Here is an 18764-nt window from a genome sequence, read left to right on the forward strand (position 1 = left end):
CCCTGACTATTTAATTAATATCATAGTTTTGATGTTTTAGAAAGTAATATTGTAGAATTGAGATCATAAGTCAATTGAAGCTAGACCACCATGGAAAACCTGGAAGCACTGGACAGCCGTTTCGTCCTATTATGGGACTCCTCAGCAGTGCGCATCCATGACCCCGCAAATGAATCATGATCTCAACTCTATAAAATTACTAAAATCTCCGCCAGACCACTTCTGAGAAAGTAATATGTTGCATTGATCGATCACTGAGTAGTAACTAATGTCATCTTTGATTAGTCTTTAATGATGATCGAATATTATCGATCGGATTGGAAGGTTTCTTATCGAACGTTTTTCTAACCACTTAATTTCCTGAATAATTTGCATTAAGAATATAAAGCATCACTGAAAAATATAAGCTACGTGATTTGGTATTAGGATGAAGAGATTTTCATCAAGTTATTTTCAATCCTATTTCCTCAACTGAAAATTAAGTAGAAATATTCATCAAATGTCAAGAAAAAAGCTAAGCAACTACACGAAAACATTTGATTCTTTAAAAAAAACATACATATTAAAGCAGATTATAAGTGATTAGTCTATATCGATACTGTACACCATTATGAAAAAAATCTTATGGTTGAAATCACGATTCAATTGAAGCTAGACCACCATGAAAAACATGGAAGCACTGGATGGCCGTTTCCTCCTATTTCGGGACTCCACAGAAGTGCTCATCCACGGTCCCGCACTTGTGAGATTCGAACACAGGATCTATCAATCTCGCTCGTGAGCGCTTAACTACTAGACCACTGAGTCGACATCCGACGGTGTTAATGTCTTACTTCAACCAATCTACGAAGTTGAGCAACCATCCACAAATGTCTTCAGTGAGTTGATATCTCACAACAGACCTGGTTGAACTCCACTGGTTACTGCTTCTTATTAGAACTCTAGAAAACACTTCACCAGTGATCATTATCAGAAGAAGGTGGAGATTTCAACTATAAAATTACTGAAATCTCCACAAAAAGCCCCCATCTGAAAAAATATCATTTATTTTAACCTTGATTTATTTGTAAATGTACGAAGTAAAACAAATAAATAACAAAAATTGGACAAAATTTTTTTTCACTTATTAAAATGAAAAAGGAATGGGAAGAAAGTAGATGTGAACAGAAGTATCCATCTTTCTTAACACACACACACACACACAAAATTACACAAGACTAGAAATACCAACATTAAAATATTATAATAATTAAAAAAACGACATCATGACTGACATTGAGTATTGAATAATTTATCTCATTCAATCATACTAAATATATGGAGTATATCCGGATTATATTATGGTTTGTCAAAGTCTGTTGCTTTTAATAATTAATCTTTTTTTTCTTGGTAAAACAAATACTAAATTAGTCTATGAACATTAAAATAAGAAGCAAATATGGGTAGTGGCTAGCAATGGAATCATGGATGCCCGTTTTGTCCTATTCGGGACTTGTCAACTGTATGAACCTGCATCTCAGAGTCGATGTTCACTCTGGGACTCGAACTCAGTAATGTTCCTCTCAAACGCCATCGTGTTATTTACTTAGCTACTGAGTCCTGATAACCACTTGCTTGTGAAATGTGATGAAGTTTAAATTCACTTGATATTGTTTGTTTGAATCGTCCCATTGATGTTTAGGACTGCAATTGACCAGTCTTTTATTGGCATATGTGTATTCTGTGCGTACTGCCTCGATATAGCCTTAATTTACAAGCATTAAATAAAGGAAAACTAAATTTTTTAATTGATAAAAACAAATGGTTTTGATTGGATTTCACAGTATAGTTAGCTATTTATAAGGAGTAACTTTAAGTTTCTGAAGTATGATGCTAAATTAAAAATAATGTACAAGGATTTTACTCCACTGTTATTAATAACATGTCAATAATTTCACACAATAGGATGAAACGGCCGTCCAGTGCTTCCAAGTTTTCCATTATGGTCTAGCTTCAATTGACTCATGATGCAAACTATTAAAATTTTATATTAGTTAACTATATTCATCTTAAAATACAATGTAGCACTGGCTATTCAAGTTAAATTCAATGACTTCAGATTATTTGTCTGTTTGAATAATTGTTGGATATTCTAAAGACATCCTTTTAAGTTTGATTCTGTTATCTACCCCTTAATTTGTTATAAAAGAATTGTAGAATTTCAAAATGATTTTATTCTGTAACTAACATCAATGAAAGAACCAGTGAAACTTAAAAGACATTAATATAATTATCCGGATCCAAAGTCAATACTTAAAGATCAACCCTTTGACTTAGTTGCTAGAAGTCAAACTTTTCAATCGTTAAGCCATCCTCTTAACTAAATAATAATCGCGTAGTATACTAAATTACTACGTTTGTATCACAATTTCTGTGTTATACAATAAACAAAGTTGCTAATCAGATCTGCGATATTCATTGATAATCAAGTTAGAATGCATATTACATTATCAGATTCTGAATGAGTTAAGAAATCAATATCAACCAATATCAATAACCATTTTATTAATGTAAACAGATAGTGGGTTATGAGTGTGTACTAATAAGTAGCCTCTTACCAAGAAGTGATAATTGTTTAGTGTTTTCTAACTTTCAGTAGTTCACCGGCTAATAACAGTCCCTGACGAAATTCATCTTTTTATTCAGTTCGCATTTATCAGTCATAGTTTATTGCTAGCTCATTGTTCATTATCTACAACGAATACAGACTTGTTTATCATTTAATTGTTTCACTTTTTTCATATATGACAACTATATTGGTAAACTATGTTCATAGACTTCATTAATCGAATCGCTGTTGATGATTTCTGTCGAACAAAAACCTACTTCGTGTAACATTACATCTTGATATCTATTAAACTAGTAAATCACGTCAGATTTTCAAAAACTGTTGCTACACTCGAGTGTTTTCGTTTTATTCGTAAAAATTGAGAACAAATAAAGTTGAAAAACTAACCGCTTTGTTGAAATTAGTTGTAATAATTTACCTAATTTCATTTGATGTTAATGTGAATTATAAATTACTAACTAAAGACCTGTTATAAGGAAGAGCATACCAAGTTACATAATTCATACTTAAATGAAATGACTCAATCTGATTAAAATCAGATATGTACTTCATATAACGTTTAACGAATTTCGAATCAATGGTAAAACTGGGACTGTTAAATGTTTGGAATTAGTCAACATAATAATGTATTTGCTCATTTGATAGACTGAGATATATTGTTCATATTAATTTGAGTGATACTACTCACCTGACCATTCGGAACTAGGTGGTACAATGTTCAAACCTGAGAAATACTTAGTGAGATTTGAGTGCTTTGGGTAACCAATAATACATAAGTAAGCTTCAGTCAGCAGAAAACTTTATATCTCTCTTTAAACTAGTGAACATATGATGATGTAATTAATGCTCATAACAATTCAAAAGGTCATATCATTCAAAGCTACAATCAGAGAAGTTACTGAAACTATTTGCGTACAATAATCTGTCATATACAGTTTGTTTAACAAGTGATCACGTCATGTTATCCGGTCTGATGTACTGTTATTTCAGCGCGGTTTTTTCCACTTTCTCTTCTTTTGCCAGTAGACTTCAATTAACTTTATTTGAATGCTTTCTGGCAATATGTTCACATGAATCGGAAGATAGTAGTAACTAGAAACTAGAAACGATTGAATAAATCTTATATATCAGTAAGTAATAACAAGCTATAGAAATGGGTGTGCATAGAATGATGAAAACATATAACTAAGTAAACTCTATTACGAAAAAGGATTACATTAACTCATGGTGTAAACTATTCGTCATATTTTTTATTTCATCTTCTTAAAAATATCTAATTACAATATATTTTGATGCTACTAATTAACAATACGTATGAGAAGTGTGTAACATTTGATAACTTCTCACTTTAAATCCACCTGTAATGTATAAGAGGGGGGTTCGTGGACATTTTAGTAATTTTATATAGTTGAGATCATGAGTCCATTGAAGTTAGACCACCATGGAAAACCTGGAAGCATCGGACGGCCGTTTCGTCCTATTGTGGGACTCCTCAACAGTGGTAGGTCCTGGGTTCGAATCACGTGGAGCGGGATCGTGGATGCGCACTGCTGATGAGTTCCACAATAAGATGGGATGGCCGTTCAGTGCTTCTAGGTTTTCATGGTGGTCTAGCTTAAATTGACTCATGATCTCAACTATATAAAAATACTATAATTTATAGTTTATCATCAAACGATAACATCGTTTTCTATCCATTCAAACCTCAATAGTTCACTTTAATTATTTTTTTCCACCATTTGTGTTTGTTTTCGTTTTGTTTTATTACAAAAATCATCACCAAATATACTTTGTTGTCCTTATTTAAGACAAACAAACTAATTTGTTAATTGTCACCTTGAAAACAAGTCAGATTTTTGGGGTCATTACTTAGTTGAACAAAATTTTCTGGCAAACACTTTTCAATACTGTATTTACGAGTTTATGTATTAAAAAAGAAAACAACAAAAGTTTATACATACCTCTTCACAAACATTGATACCCACATATATATATATATACAATTTTTCGTAAGCATATATACGTATCATTTTTCAAATACGAATCGACAAATATACAACCAATTAATACGTATAGACGCTGACTTAGCTTATGAAGTTCCATAATATTGATTTTCCCATTATTATTATTAATATTGCTCGACTAATTTATTAGATAATGAATCAAATTTTGTTCACGCTAGGTTATCATATAAAATATAATAACAATTTTGTTACCATCATACTTGATTAAGCAATAGTTTAGTAATCTGTTAATTTGATAGTTTGATAATTTTGTAGTTGAAGTCATGAGTCCATTGAAGCTAGACCACCATGGAAAACCTGGAAACACTGGACAGCCGTTTCCTCCTATTGTGAGACTCCTCAGCAGTGCTCATCCACGATCCTGTTTCGCTAGATTCGAACCCAGGATCTATCAGTCTCGCGCGTGAGCGCTTAACCACTAGACCACTGAGCCGGCATCCGACGGTGTTAATATCTAACTTCAACCAATCCTCGAAATTGAGCAACCATGTGTTGTCAAATTATTAAAATACAAACAGAACTCACTTGAATTTGAATCGAAACTCTTTGAATAGCTAAGTAATATATGGATTAACCCTAATACCATATGAAATACAGATTTGCTCTGCCTATGGTTATGACGTTGAATATAGCCATATGAAATATATTTTGATCATTTCTATAAAATATCTCTTAACGTAGATCGCAGATCTACTAAATTTGAAAATTTCGACAATGAGACTTCAGTCACATAGTCTAAATGGAAACTAGCCTATTGCAAAACATAGAGAGCCTGAGTTCAACCCCTTGATGTAGTTCTTTGTTCAAACTTTTGAAAAGTCTAACACTTGGACGAAATAGCAGTTCAATGTTCTAACCAGTGATTTAAATTTACATCAGAACTATGTAACTATTAACTGGTCAATTTAACTGAAAGCACAACGTTATAGTCCGAAAAATTAAACTGTAAAACAATTTTCTCAGAAATCGTAGTTTTTATATTTCAGTAGATTACTCTTGGTACACTCAATATTATCAAATTATAGCCATCAGGATTTGTCTAAGGAGAATTTATGTTATATTATATTAAATCAAGAACAATATCTGTTTTTGTTTTGCTTATAAAGCTTTATATATTTGGATATTAAATGTGTCTACAATCCAGCACTTTTGAATATCAACTTGTTCTTAATGATAAGGAGTCAAGGATTTTTGTGAAACATATAAGTATATTATTAGAATAGGGGCTTGTGGAGATTGTAGTGATTTTAGTAGATCTGCGATCTACGTTAAGAGATATTTTATAGAAATGATCAAAATATATTTCATATGGCTATATTCAACGTCATAACCATAGGCAGAGCAAATCTGTATTTCATATGGTATTAGGGTTAATCCATATATTACTTAGCTATTCAAAGAGTTTCGATTCAAATTCAAGTGAGTTCTGTTTGTATTTTAATAATTTGACAACACATGGTTGCTCAATTTCGAGGATTGGTTGAAGTTAGATATTAACACCGTCGGATGCCGGCTCAGTGGTCTAGTGGTTAAGCGCTCACGCGCGAGACTGATAGATCCTGGGTTCGAATCTAGCGAAACAGGATCGTGGATGAGCACTGCTGAGGAGTCTCACAATAGGAGGAAACGGCTGTCCAGTGTTTCCAGGTTTTCCATGGTGGTCTAGCTTCAATGGACTCATGATCTCAACTATATAACATACAGAATATCTTAAACCTTTTACATGTGATTGCTAATGCAATAGATTGAAATTTTCATTTAAGAATGTCAGTCACTTAAAATTAAGATTATTTAAGAAATTCTTACTTCACTAGTTAACTTAATGTTTAGATACTTTGCATGCAAACGTTATGGTAATTGTCTATTGTTTACTTTAAAACAATGTTACCTGAGTAATAAAATATTTACTAGCCACACCTAACTGACTTAAACAAAGCTTTACTAAAAGACTATTATAGATAGATTGAAATAAAATTTAAAGTCTTGTAAATGTTTGGTATTTGTTTAATGCTGCCAAAAGAATTCAATATAGTTATAAATTTACAAGTGAATAAGTGAAAACAGAGAAGTATAAGCTGTAAGAAATAATATTTAGGCACAATTTCTTTTTATATCCAATATGATCAACTGAATGATGACAGTTGAATAAACCATACAAATGAACATTATGAAATAGAATATGTAAATGAGATAGATAGTAAAACAAGGGATTGATCACTCTCAATCCGTAATTCACTCTTCTCAAGATCATTATTTCAACAAAAAGATTTACTGTGATCGTATACCTAGTCTGATAAGATGAACAGGTAAATATCCATGTAACAAGTGGAGGAAATACATATATATAGAGAGATATATAATGGGTAGCTTATCAATACGACTTCATGTTGGCAAAACCTCCTGGTAACAAACTTTTTACTTTCATAGTATATATCTCTTTAGTGAATTTCTAGTCTGAACATAGTATAAGATGTCTGACTGAGAGGTATATTAAAAATGTTCATCTAAAGATATAAAGAAAAATCAATAAACTTCGAATTTGGACGAAATAAGTCTAGGAAAAAAAGTATCATCGGTTCTCATATTATTTATTGTTTCTGTTATTGTTATAATTGCCGTCGTTCTTCGATATACTTCTTTTTTGTTCCCACTCTCCAATAACAAAAAAAATTTACAAGGATTAGTCAAATGTGAGAGAGAGGGGAGAAAACAAACCAGAAGAAATTCAATTATGTTTTATTAAACAATATATTGATCAGTGAATTTTAAAAAGAAATCTATTTTCTATTAGCATAATTCATACTTTAATAAGAAGAACCATATAAAATCAATAAGTTAATATGAACAAAAATGAATAGTGGCTAACAGTAAAATCCAGGACGCGCGTTTCGTCCTATCTGTGACTGGTCAGCTGGATGCACCTGTATCTCATAGTTGATGTTCACTCTGGGAATCAAGCCCAATACCTTTTGCTTCAAACTCCACCACGTTATCCACTCAGCTACTGACTCCTGAGTCCTGGAACGCGCCCCTTGGATTCCACTTCTAGACACTATCTACCCATTTTTGCTTATAATGCTTGTGAATTAAGGCTATGTCGAGACAATACGCACAGTATGCACATATATCAATAAGAGACTGATCAACTGCATTCCTAAACATCAATTGGAAGATTCAAACAAACAATACTATGTGAATACGTGAAAAGAAAATACGACTGATAAACCATGAATCATCATTATTTTGTTAGGTAACTTATGAAAATCAATTCAATTTGTAGATAATTTGTTGTTGCTAATAGATATCAATTGAAAAACTACTGTAAGTCAGATGATACTTGAAAAATTCATAGTCTGAATCTGAATTCTTTCAACAATACATATCTTCAAGATCTCAAATGATGCAAAACAAAAGATCCTTAATTATCATTATGAATAAGATATTCTTAGCTAAGTCATATATATGATACTATAATATATTTTATTGATTTCTTAGTAGATGTAGATAACCATTAGGTTTATGACAATATGAATTAATTAAATTTAGTAAAATTTTATTGATTTTCAAAGAAAAGAAAAAAAATTTTTTTCCATTTATTGTTTAATATAATTGCGGGATCGTGGATGCGCACTGCTGAGGAGTCCCATAATAGGACAAAACGGCCGTCCAGTGCTTCCAGGTTTTCGATGGTGGTCTAGCTTCAATTGACTCATGATTTCAACTGTGAAAATACTAAATTCTCCACAAAACCCCCCTCTGATCTATAATTATAAAAGTCAATATTCGAAATACTGGTCATAAGTTAACATTATATTAATAAAAATGATTATTAGATTCATTGCAGGGAGAAGACAATCAAAAGTAAACGAATGAATGAATATATACCATTTATATATTGATGATGTTTTAGGAAACAGAATATACCCATGAAGACATCAAAATAAGAAAGATTATTTTAGAGAAGGGTTCTTTTCGTGGAAAAGAAAAAGAAATAACTGTTTTATCATTATTGTTATAACGTGTGTCTTATTAATATATGACATTATAAGACCGCCAATTAGAGAGGAGTGAATTTTTTGATCGCCCAATGATACACAGAAGCCGCATGAGCAGTCTTGAGTACTACTCGGTCCTGCATTCTGCCTAGCCCAGCCAGTTAAGCCCAGAACACCAATAAAAGCCTCTGCAATATGAATCATTATTCTCAATCATACTGGGTTTATATACCAAGCAAACAGATCACATCGTGCCATAAAATAGAGAATAACATTTGTACAAGATTTGGTCAAATGTGTCTGTGAATAGGGGGAACAGTAATCAATAGACTGGGGATAACTCAAGAATGGTAAATCGTATCATAATACCTCATAGGTCAAAATAAAGCTTATAATAAAAAGAACATGAATATGAATAGTCAAGTTACTTAACAATTATACAATAGGAAATATACGTATCATGTTGGTCTATAAATAGTTCTCGAAGTTACCATTCATAATTCTCCACGGGATATAACAATTATTTGATCCACAATGAGATATATATTTTAACATTTTCTTTTATTATATAATATATGGTATTATCATAAGTTTAGTAGACAACTAGTGAATGTGTAAATTTCATCAAATAAATCCATCGTAGATCATAAGTTTCATAAGAATAGGGATTTGGTTGGCTTGAATAACTAACGAAAGTTTATTTAAGATGTTGGAAATGATTTTTTTTTAAATGTAAAACTGATACTACATTTATACGAATATTCGTCGAGGTTACAACGAATAGCATGACAAAAATTGGGCGCCGAGTATAGAGAAGTCATTATATGTGAAAAATTATATTTGATACTACATTCGACTGTATAACCTATTCACTATAATGAATAAAGAAAGTCATCATTTGATTTGACTACAGTTGGTCATAAATAACTTATTAAGTTCTGTAGATGAACGTCAATTCAAAATTTCACATCATATTAACTCAAAGAGATGAAAGTATTAAAATGAATTATATGATAGTTGGAGAAATATCAGTATTTATGATTGTGAAAAAAAGTTAAAAATATGGAAACTGTTTTATAAAAAGAAGGAATGTGTTTACGGAATAGAAGGTACGGATTATTATTGGAAATTAGTGTCTGGGGGAAGAAATATAAATGATGCATCTAAAACGTTGTGATTTACTTTACGTAGTGTTATCTATAATGAACAGTCAGTGATAACTATTCAGAGTGCCCATATCAGATAGTCTAGATCTATCAACAGTTAAGAGACTAATAGTGAGGGTCAGTCAGTCAGCTACAACGTAGGACCAGGCACATATATGCATCGGTCCAAGTTGCCATTCCTGATTAGCACAACAAGACGAACACCGGATTCATAGAAGTAGTTAATTTAGTGGTGGCAATATATAAAAGAAAGGTTGTATATAAGGATATAGTACAGGAAGAAAGACAGATATTAAACAATTTTAATCCCAAGATTTAAGGAAAGATAAAGAGTGTATACACCTACGCCATTGTGATCGATTCTGAGCCATGTCACCCAGAGTCTCCAACCATTGGTTATGATAGTCACGTGGACCCCAACCAGGTAGTCTGCATCTAACAACCTGGCTTAGAATAGAAATTAGCGACTTCAAGCACTGATGCCACGTTTTGGTTTGGCCGCCCCTAACTCTCTTCCAACCATTGCCAATACAAGTCAGCATTGCACGCTGTGGTAATAGGTGTTCAGGCCTACATAATACGTGGCCCAACCATCTCAGTCGATGAAGATTCACAACCTCATCAACTGATTTACCATCATTTACGAATACCCTATGTCTAACCTCACTATTACTTACCCGGTGATCCCAGCAGATGCAAGCAATATTTCGAAGACATCTATGGTCAAATACTAGTACCTTATGAGTATCTTCTACTCTTGATGGCCACGTTTCACAGCCGTAAAGTAGAACAGAGCGAAATGCTGTGCAGTATACTCGTCCGTTAATTGATAGACGGATATCTCGTCTTCGCCATAGGTGACGTAAGTTGGCAAAAGCCAAACGAGGGACTTAATGAGTTAATGCAAAGACTGGTTTTGATAGCAGCTAGCATACTTTCAACCTACTTTTACGTCACTTAATATTATGTTCCAAGATAGGAGACATTTCTTTTTGTTCATGATAAAAGTATTATGTGACTGGTTGAGAATTAGATTGTTAAACAAGTAAGGATAAAATATTGAACAAATGAATAGAGTTATAGACGCATTATGTCTATAATTAAAACTAAAAATTACAAAATTACAATCTGATAATTATTTGGAAGAATATTGCAACTCAAAAAAATATTCATCATAGAAAAGAATTTCATTTTATCTTATCAAAATAATAATAATCATAGTAATAAACTATTGGTTTTGATAGGTATCATTATCAAGGTTTGACTTGATAATTTTAAATAAAATGAGCAATAGGTAGATTATTATAAATAAAAATAAAATATTTATGATATCCCAATCAACTCCGCCTATAGGTCTTCTAGAGTTAATGCTGGTCACAAGCATGGGTAACGGAGGAGGGTTGGACATGTCGTCAGCAACCCCATCCCGAAGAAGAACTAACTCGCTAAAGAAACGCTAACCAGAAGAAATAATTCACATCATTTAAACTCTGCCCTGGAAATTGAAGGAATAATTATGATAACTCATGATGAAAGCCGAGATTTTTCGGAAGTCACGAGGCCTCTTCTAACAACCAGAGCAACAATTTTTATAGGTACATGGAAAGTCCTGACAATGTGAGAGACCGGAAAGACCAGTCAAATATCAGTGGAAATGAGGAGATACAAATTGGCAGTACTTGGAATGAGCGAAACACATTAGACCCAAGCTGGATAGCAAAGGCTAGGTACGGGAGAGATACTGCTGTACTCCTGTCACGAAGAAGAAAATGCTCCACACACTGCTGAATAGACAAGCTCCATTGAATCCACCGGACATTGAAGCAGCACACACAGATTTTGGAAGGGAAACAAGTTTCAACGGATTGGAAGGAAGAATACCTCATGAAGATACCAAAAAAAGATTTGAGCGAATGTGAGAATTACAAAAGCATCAGTTTTTTGTCAGTATTAGGAAATGTTTTCAACAGAGTGTTGCTGAACCGGATGAAAGATGCAATAGACGCTCGACTTCGAGATCGACAGGCTGGATTCCGTAACGATCGGTCTTGCACAGACCAAACCGCGACACTACGGATCATCGTGGAACAATCAGTTGAGTGGGATTCGTCGCTATACATCAACTTCGTTGACTGCGAGAAGGCATTTGACAGTGTGAACCGGAGAACATTATGGAAACTTCTTTGACACTATGGAGTTCCTGAAAAGATTGTCAACATTATCCAAAACTCATACCATGGACTACAGTGCAAAGTCGTGCATGGAGGACAGTTAACAGATGCATTTCCAGTAGGGACCAGAGTTAGACAAGGCTGTCCTCTCTCCCCATTCTTCTTTCTTCTGGTGAATGACTGGATTATGAAGACTTCGACATCTGAGGGGAAACACGGATACGATGGACGTCTCAGAACCAATTAGACGATTTGGACTTCGCAAGATTCTCGAATACAACAGGGAGAACAACAACCCAATCACACTTAATGGCGAAACTCTGGAAGAGGTGGAAGCATTCACGTAGCTGGGAGGCATCATAGATGAACGAGGAGGATCTGATGAAGATGTAAAGGCGAGGATTGGCAAAGCAAGGGCAGCATTCCTACAATTGAAAAACATGTGGAACTCGAAACAACTGTCTGTCAACCAATATCAAAGTGAGAATCTTCAATACGAACGTCAAGACAGTCCTACTGTAAGGAGCTGAAACGTGGAGAACTACTTATACCATCATCAAACAAATACTGGTACTTGTAAACAGTTGTCTACGCGACATACTCAACATCCATTGGCCGGATACCATCAGCAACAGCCTACGGTGAAAGAGGACAAACCAGCTTCCAGCTGAAGCGGAAATTAGGAAAAAACGTTGAAAGTGGATCGGACATTCACTGAGGAAACCACCAACCTCCTTCACGAGGCAAGCTGTAAATTGGAATCCTGAAGGGAAGCGGAAAAGTGAAAGGCTAACGAACACATTACGCCGAGGAATGGAGATAGACATGAGAAAAATAAACAAATACTGGATAGAACTAGAAAGGAAGGTCCAGGATAGAGTTGGTTGGAGAATGATGGTCGGTGGCCTATGCTCCATTGTGAGTAACAGGTGTAAGTAAGTAAGTAAGTAAAGATATCCCAGTGAGTAGAAAAATCAAATTTTATGACTTTCCGTTACTCAATGTAAGTCACTTCTTCAGAGAATAAATGACCAAATTAAATGGACTGAAGTTTAAATAGTACTATGGTACTAGTATTAAATGGTGCCATTTAAACTTCACTTAATTTAACCTGGTTATTTATTCTCTAAAGAAGTGGCTTACATCGAGTCACGAAACGTCAGAAAATTTAATCTTTCTACTTATTGAGATATTAAGAACATATTATTTTTATTTATATTGGTTTTGACATTTAACTAACTAGGTATAAAAAGAAATTTAGATAATTACTAGAAAATCTCAAAACAATGTTTTAAATTTTGATTGACTATTAAGGCGAAACTAAAAACTTATTTTGAACAACTGACTTTCGGCCACCAGATTGAATTTCGTTCTTCCTAATAAAGTCAAATCAAGTGGAATATGACATTAGCTATTACTACTATTGCTACTGGTACTACTACTGCTACATAGAATAGACTAGTTGTGACCAGCAGTAAAATTAAGGGTGATTGTTTCGTTCTATTTGGGGCTTGTATCTTAATGTCGGTGTTAATGCCAAAGTAAAATAACAACATTAAAGCTGTCCCTGTAATATGCCTGGATGTCAACAAATATTGGTCAGAAATTCCGTTAAAAATATCAACAACGGGATCATTGGGTGACATCTGCAGTATTATTACAGACGTGAATAAAGAAATGTAGTAATAATATGAACAGTAGTTAGTGGATGCGTCTTTGATGGTGCTGAATTAACTGATAAGGATGGTAGGGCTTTCATTCTATTGATACTGAACATTAAACATTATTACTTCTCCATTAAAAAGCAATCAACTAGATTTCTTGCATTATCTCACAGCTTAATTCCATGTTCATTTCAAATTTTATTTAAATATTATATTCGTTGGCCAACTATTCCATAGACGAAATTAGCCTTAGGGTACTAATAATAATGTGTATATAACATTCTCAACTTATTAATCTGTATACTAATTCTCAAAACAGTTAGATTATTTGAAGGAATCTTGTCTCAAATAATATTACAGTTTAAATTCATTGAAAATAGAGTCATTGTTGAATATAATTAACAAATGAGATTGGTAATAACATAGACTAAAACGAAACAAAAAAGAGAAAGGCCAAATAACACACTGCTTCGAGAATTGGAAGCAAACGTAAAAAAGATGAACAGCAGCTGGAAAAAACTGGAATGGATTTCCCAGGACAGAGTTTGATGGAGAATGCTAGTGAGTAGCCTATGCTACTCCATGAGGGGTAGAAGGAGTATGTAAATAGGTAGGTACTAACGTTAGTTTGAATTTTAAATACTTTACTCCAATAATTAACAATTAAATATAAATAGTGATAGTTAGCTTAAGTTCTGAAATTATATCTTCTTGAAATTGCAATTTTATCCTTAATATTAATGATCATAGGTTTTAACATGGTATCAGTTGTGAACATTAGAATATAATATCTCCAAACTCATGGTCAATTACGCTTTCCGTGTACTACAAACTTTAGATTATATGTTTAAAAGTTCTAACTCTACTCTGTAGTCTATGATAAATTAAAATGGCACTGTCACCTTCTTTTTGAACAATTTAGATGTATCATAAAATTCACTAATTAGATTCAAATCTACGGACCATTGTTTCAAATGTTGTCAACGACTATATTCATTCACAAAATTTAGAGCTCATTCAAAAAGTGACAGAATGAAATATACATTCTAAACTAAATCATCGTTTATGACCTCGTTCAATCAAGGAATGATCATCAAGATTGTGATCACCAGAGAATATTTTTATCTTCCAAAAAGAGAATTCTTTGATGATTCAAATTTACTGTTTTACAAAAACAAACCATTAGTAAATCTAATGAAATAATTACATGTATGTTAAACTCCATTTCCTTTCTTTACTTGAACATTATCACAGTTTTTGTTAATTGAATAATCTTATTAGTGATTCACAAACAGCCTATTTACCTCCGTTTATACCTGGATCACCTTAAGCGGTTTTATAAACAAAACGGTAATAAATAGCATGTGTTTATAAAGTAATAATAATAATAAGTCGGTTGTAATGTAAAATGATTTACCAAACTGCCATGTACTTTTAATTCAAAATAATACGAATAATAATAATAATTTAATAAAAAACTTACTGCAATAATGAAAAATGGTAACCAGCATAGACAAAAACATCCCATAATAATTCCAAGTGTTTTAACAGCTTTCGATTCATTTTGATGACGTGAATTACGTTTTTTCACCGGTGGCAATTTAGGACACACCCAATTTGAGCCAACTAAACTTCCTGGTTGATTAACCATGATATAATTTTCCGTCTGATTAGAACTGAATGACATTTGATATACATTGATGTGATTAACTTTTCCAGTGTTATTATGATTATCATTAGTAGTCATTGCATTTTCGTTATCATTTGTAATTGTTGTAGTGGTTGTAGTTGTCCGGGTATTTGTGAATAAACCCAAAGAGTTTTGTGCATCTTTTCTAATGTTACGATTAATTATATGATTCCAAGGAAAATAATGTGATGTAGACGGTGAACTACATCGTCGATCAATTGCATAATTAGGTAAATCTAATATAAATGGACGATTTATGGGTATATATTCATTGGCTGCAGTAAATGATCTTCTTGGTGTATGAAATGGTCTCTGTCGTGGACGTGCTGGATGCATGGTAGTAGATTTAGGTCCAATTAATGGTGTACCAAATGATGATGAATAGTAAAAATCTCTCTTTATATCACTAATACCTGTAGTAAACGGCATATCAGTACTATTAACTATTAATGGAGTAGTTTCTTGTGATATTAACATTAAATTACTACTATATTCCTCAAGGTTATTTTTATTGTCATCTCTATGATTATCATTAGAAGTATATGGATTTGGTGCAACCTCAGAAATTTGTGTTAAGCTATTCATATAGCTAGATTCATCAAAATAATGTGATACTGATAGGAGAGGTGGTGAAAATATTGAATTTCTCGATCGGTTAGAATCAGTCAATAATAGAGGCTTATTTTTAGGTACCAATGTCACCGGTTGTTCTTGTTGTTGTAAACTACCATTATTATCATGGATATTATTAAAAGTATAAGTATTTAAAGATGAGAAATTTTCATCCTCTTTATGATCATTACGATTTTTCAATTGTGTTACACTGATAGTAATTGAATGCCTCGTATATGGGGCAGCGAAAAATTCCGTTCTTAACTGTTTCAATTCTTTAACATGTTGTTCAAACTGTTCAATAGACGACATCGTAGATGAGCATTCAGAAGTACCAGTTGGTTTTCTTACATTCTTTACATTAATATCCACTAATTTCTTAATAAGGAGTTCATCACCATAACTAAGTCTTCTTAATGGACGTGGTTTACGCCGTCGACATAATTCTGATGGGGGTAAAGGATATTTCTCTTTAGTGGAGTTGTTAGATGAATAAACACTATTATTCTGTTCATTATTAAGCGGTAATAATACGTCAGATTTATTTTCTACCATGTTGGTGGTGGTTGTGGTGGCAGCAGCCTGTTTTAATTTTTGCATATGTTCGAATTTCAATTGTTCTGGTGGTTCACTTTCTAAGGAACTATGTGCATTAGTTTGTGTGACCGATTCCGCAACACGTTGTTGTTTAGCATCAGCATGTGCCATATTACGTGCTAATATAAGTATACGTCCATATAATATAAGCATTACAATTAATGGAATATAAAATGCACCACATGTAGCATAGATTTGATAAATAATATTTGAACTATATTCACATAAACCAGTAACAAATGGTTCTTTGAATCCAAACATTGGTGGTATACTAATCAATGCTGAAAATAACCATACTAATAATATCATTATCATCATACGTTTTGGTGTACGTTTTGCTGCATAACGTAATGGACGAGTAATTGCTAAATATCGATCAATTGATATAGCGCATAAATTTAAAATTGATGCTGTACACATTAATACATCAAATGAAATGAACATATCACACATACCTTCACCAAATGGCCAATAACCATATAATTCACGTAATGTTGCTAATGGTTGAACTAATAAACCAACTAATAAATCACTTACAGCTAAGCTAACAATTAAAAAATTACTTGGTGTACGTAATTTTTTTACTAATCCAATAGCTAAAACTACTAAGAGATTACCAATAAATGTACAAATACTGCAAATAGTTAAAAATATACCGATTATAATCATTGTGTTGACAAATGGTGTTGATAATAACACTTCTTTACTTTTATTCATACTAGTACTAATATTAATATTATTATTAGTATCCTCAATCGGTATCATTTTTCTTCTTCTCTCTCTCTCTCTCTTATTTATTGATTTCGATCAATTTTGTTGGTTGGGTTTATATTGATCAAAATTGTTTCTCTCTATTTTTGTCTGCATTTATTTTGATCTTTGATTTTATTTAAGTTTTATTTTTTTTTAAATTCATGATTAATTCCCATATTTAATTGTATTGACAAATAGTATCCATATGCATTTTCATTATATTATATGCTTAGTAATAATAATAGCTACTATTATTATTATAGGTAAGATCCAATTACATCTTGCATGAGTAGTATAGTACGTTTTTACGTATATATGTATGGGTATATAGATATATATTAAGATGTATTTAGAATCTCATATTATTGAACATTGAAAGTGGTTAAACAAATTGGAAATTAAAAAAGATCATTACAACGATACATTTGTATAGGTAAAGTTGATCCGTAATTTTTGATCCATTATAGATCTATATAATGATAATTTAATTAATATAAGATATATATATATATATATATATACATATTAGTTACTGATACATACAAACATATACACATTGAATGATTATTATTATTCGCCTATTGAAAAAAAAGTAATCACCATAGTATTTAATGAATTTCATTGGTCAGACTAATCTATTATGTATGTCTGATAATAAACACGTGAGTATAGATTGAATTCAAATCGTAGTTATGTTTGCATGGTATTAAATATTGTCTAAACTATAAATCATCTATTTCTTTCATTCAAAAAAAAATAAAGAAAAATTTATGTACACATAGAAACAAGAAAATAAAAGAGGAAAAATTACTGTTTATATTGGTTCTTCTCTTATTCTTTTAAAGGGTCAAGTTTCTTAGAAGAAATGTACTTTAGTGTTTTATATATGAAGTATGTCTATATATATATATATATATATATATATATATATATATATATATATATGATTTGTAAAAACTCAAAAAAATAAGAACATAGTAACTTATTTCACTTACATGGTGTTCAGTCAAGTTGGGAAAATCTATCAACAAATTATCATCTCTTTATTCTATTCATTTGGTATTGTTTGCTTGTATCCCTCTATGTTATTATTATTATTAGTAGTAGTGGTAGTAGTAGTATTACACACATGACATACAAATATACATCTACTGACCAAAAATATCAGCTTTGTGTGTATAGGTGTGTTCTTATATGTACAAGGAAACTTTATTCGTTGGAATAGAAAATAATTTATGAAGAGTTTTTTTTAAAATTACATATCATGTTAATTGAGAGTTTTAAGGAAACATACAAAAATCTATTTCAATCAATGAGTTTGAATATCTTCAATTCATGCTATATTTCGTAAATAAGTCTAAATAAAAGCAGCATCTAGTTCGTTTCCTCGGTAAAGAGGCCACGATTACAATCAAACATCAGTCTTCTGTATATATATATATATATATATATACCGCTGAAAGATTCCCATCATATTAAAACAA

At 32.1% G+C, this 18764-nt stretch overlaps 1 protein-coding gene across 1 annotated transcript; it reads right to left on the bottom strand.

Annotated features, from left to right (window-relative positions):
* Window positions 1–14964: 14964 nt before the first annotated feature.
* Window positions 14965–17736, bottom strand: Smp_148210 (putative biogenic amine (5HT) receptor; the record flags this gene model as incomplete). The annotated part of the gene is made up of 2 exons (XM_018795745.1): window positions 16611–17736; window positions 14965–15263 (listed from the first exon to the last, which is right to left on the bottom strand). Exons 1-2 carry the CDS (start codon window positions 17290–17292, stop codon window positions 14965–14967), a joined length of 981 nt encoding a protein of 326 aa, XP_018650026.1. The 5' UTR covers window positions 17293–17736.
* Between the last annotated feature and the right edge of the window lie 1028 nt (window positions 17737–18764).

Source organism: Schistosoma mansoni, chromosome 2 (assembly GCF_000237925.1).
Source record: "Schistosoma mansoni strain Puerto Rico chromosome 2, complete genome".
NCBI classification, from domain to species: domain Eukaryota; kingdom Metazoa; phylum Platyhelminthes; class Trematoda; order Strigeidida; family Schistosomatidae; genus Schistosoma; species Schistosoma mansoni.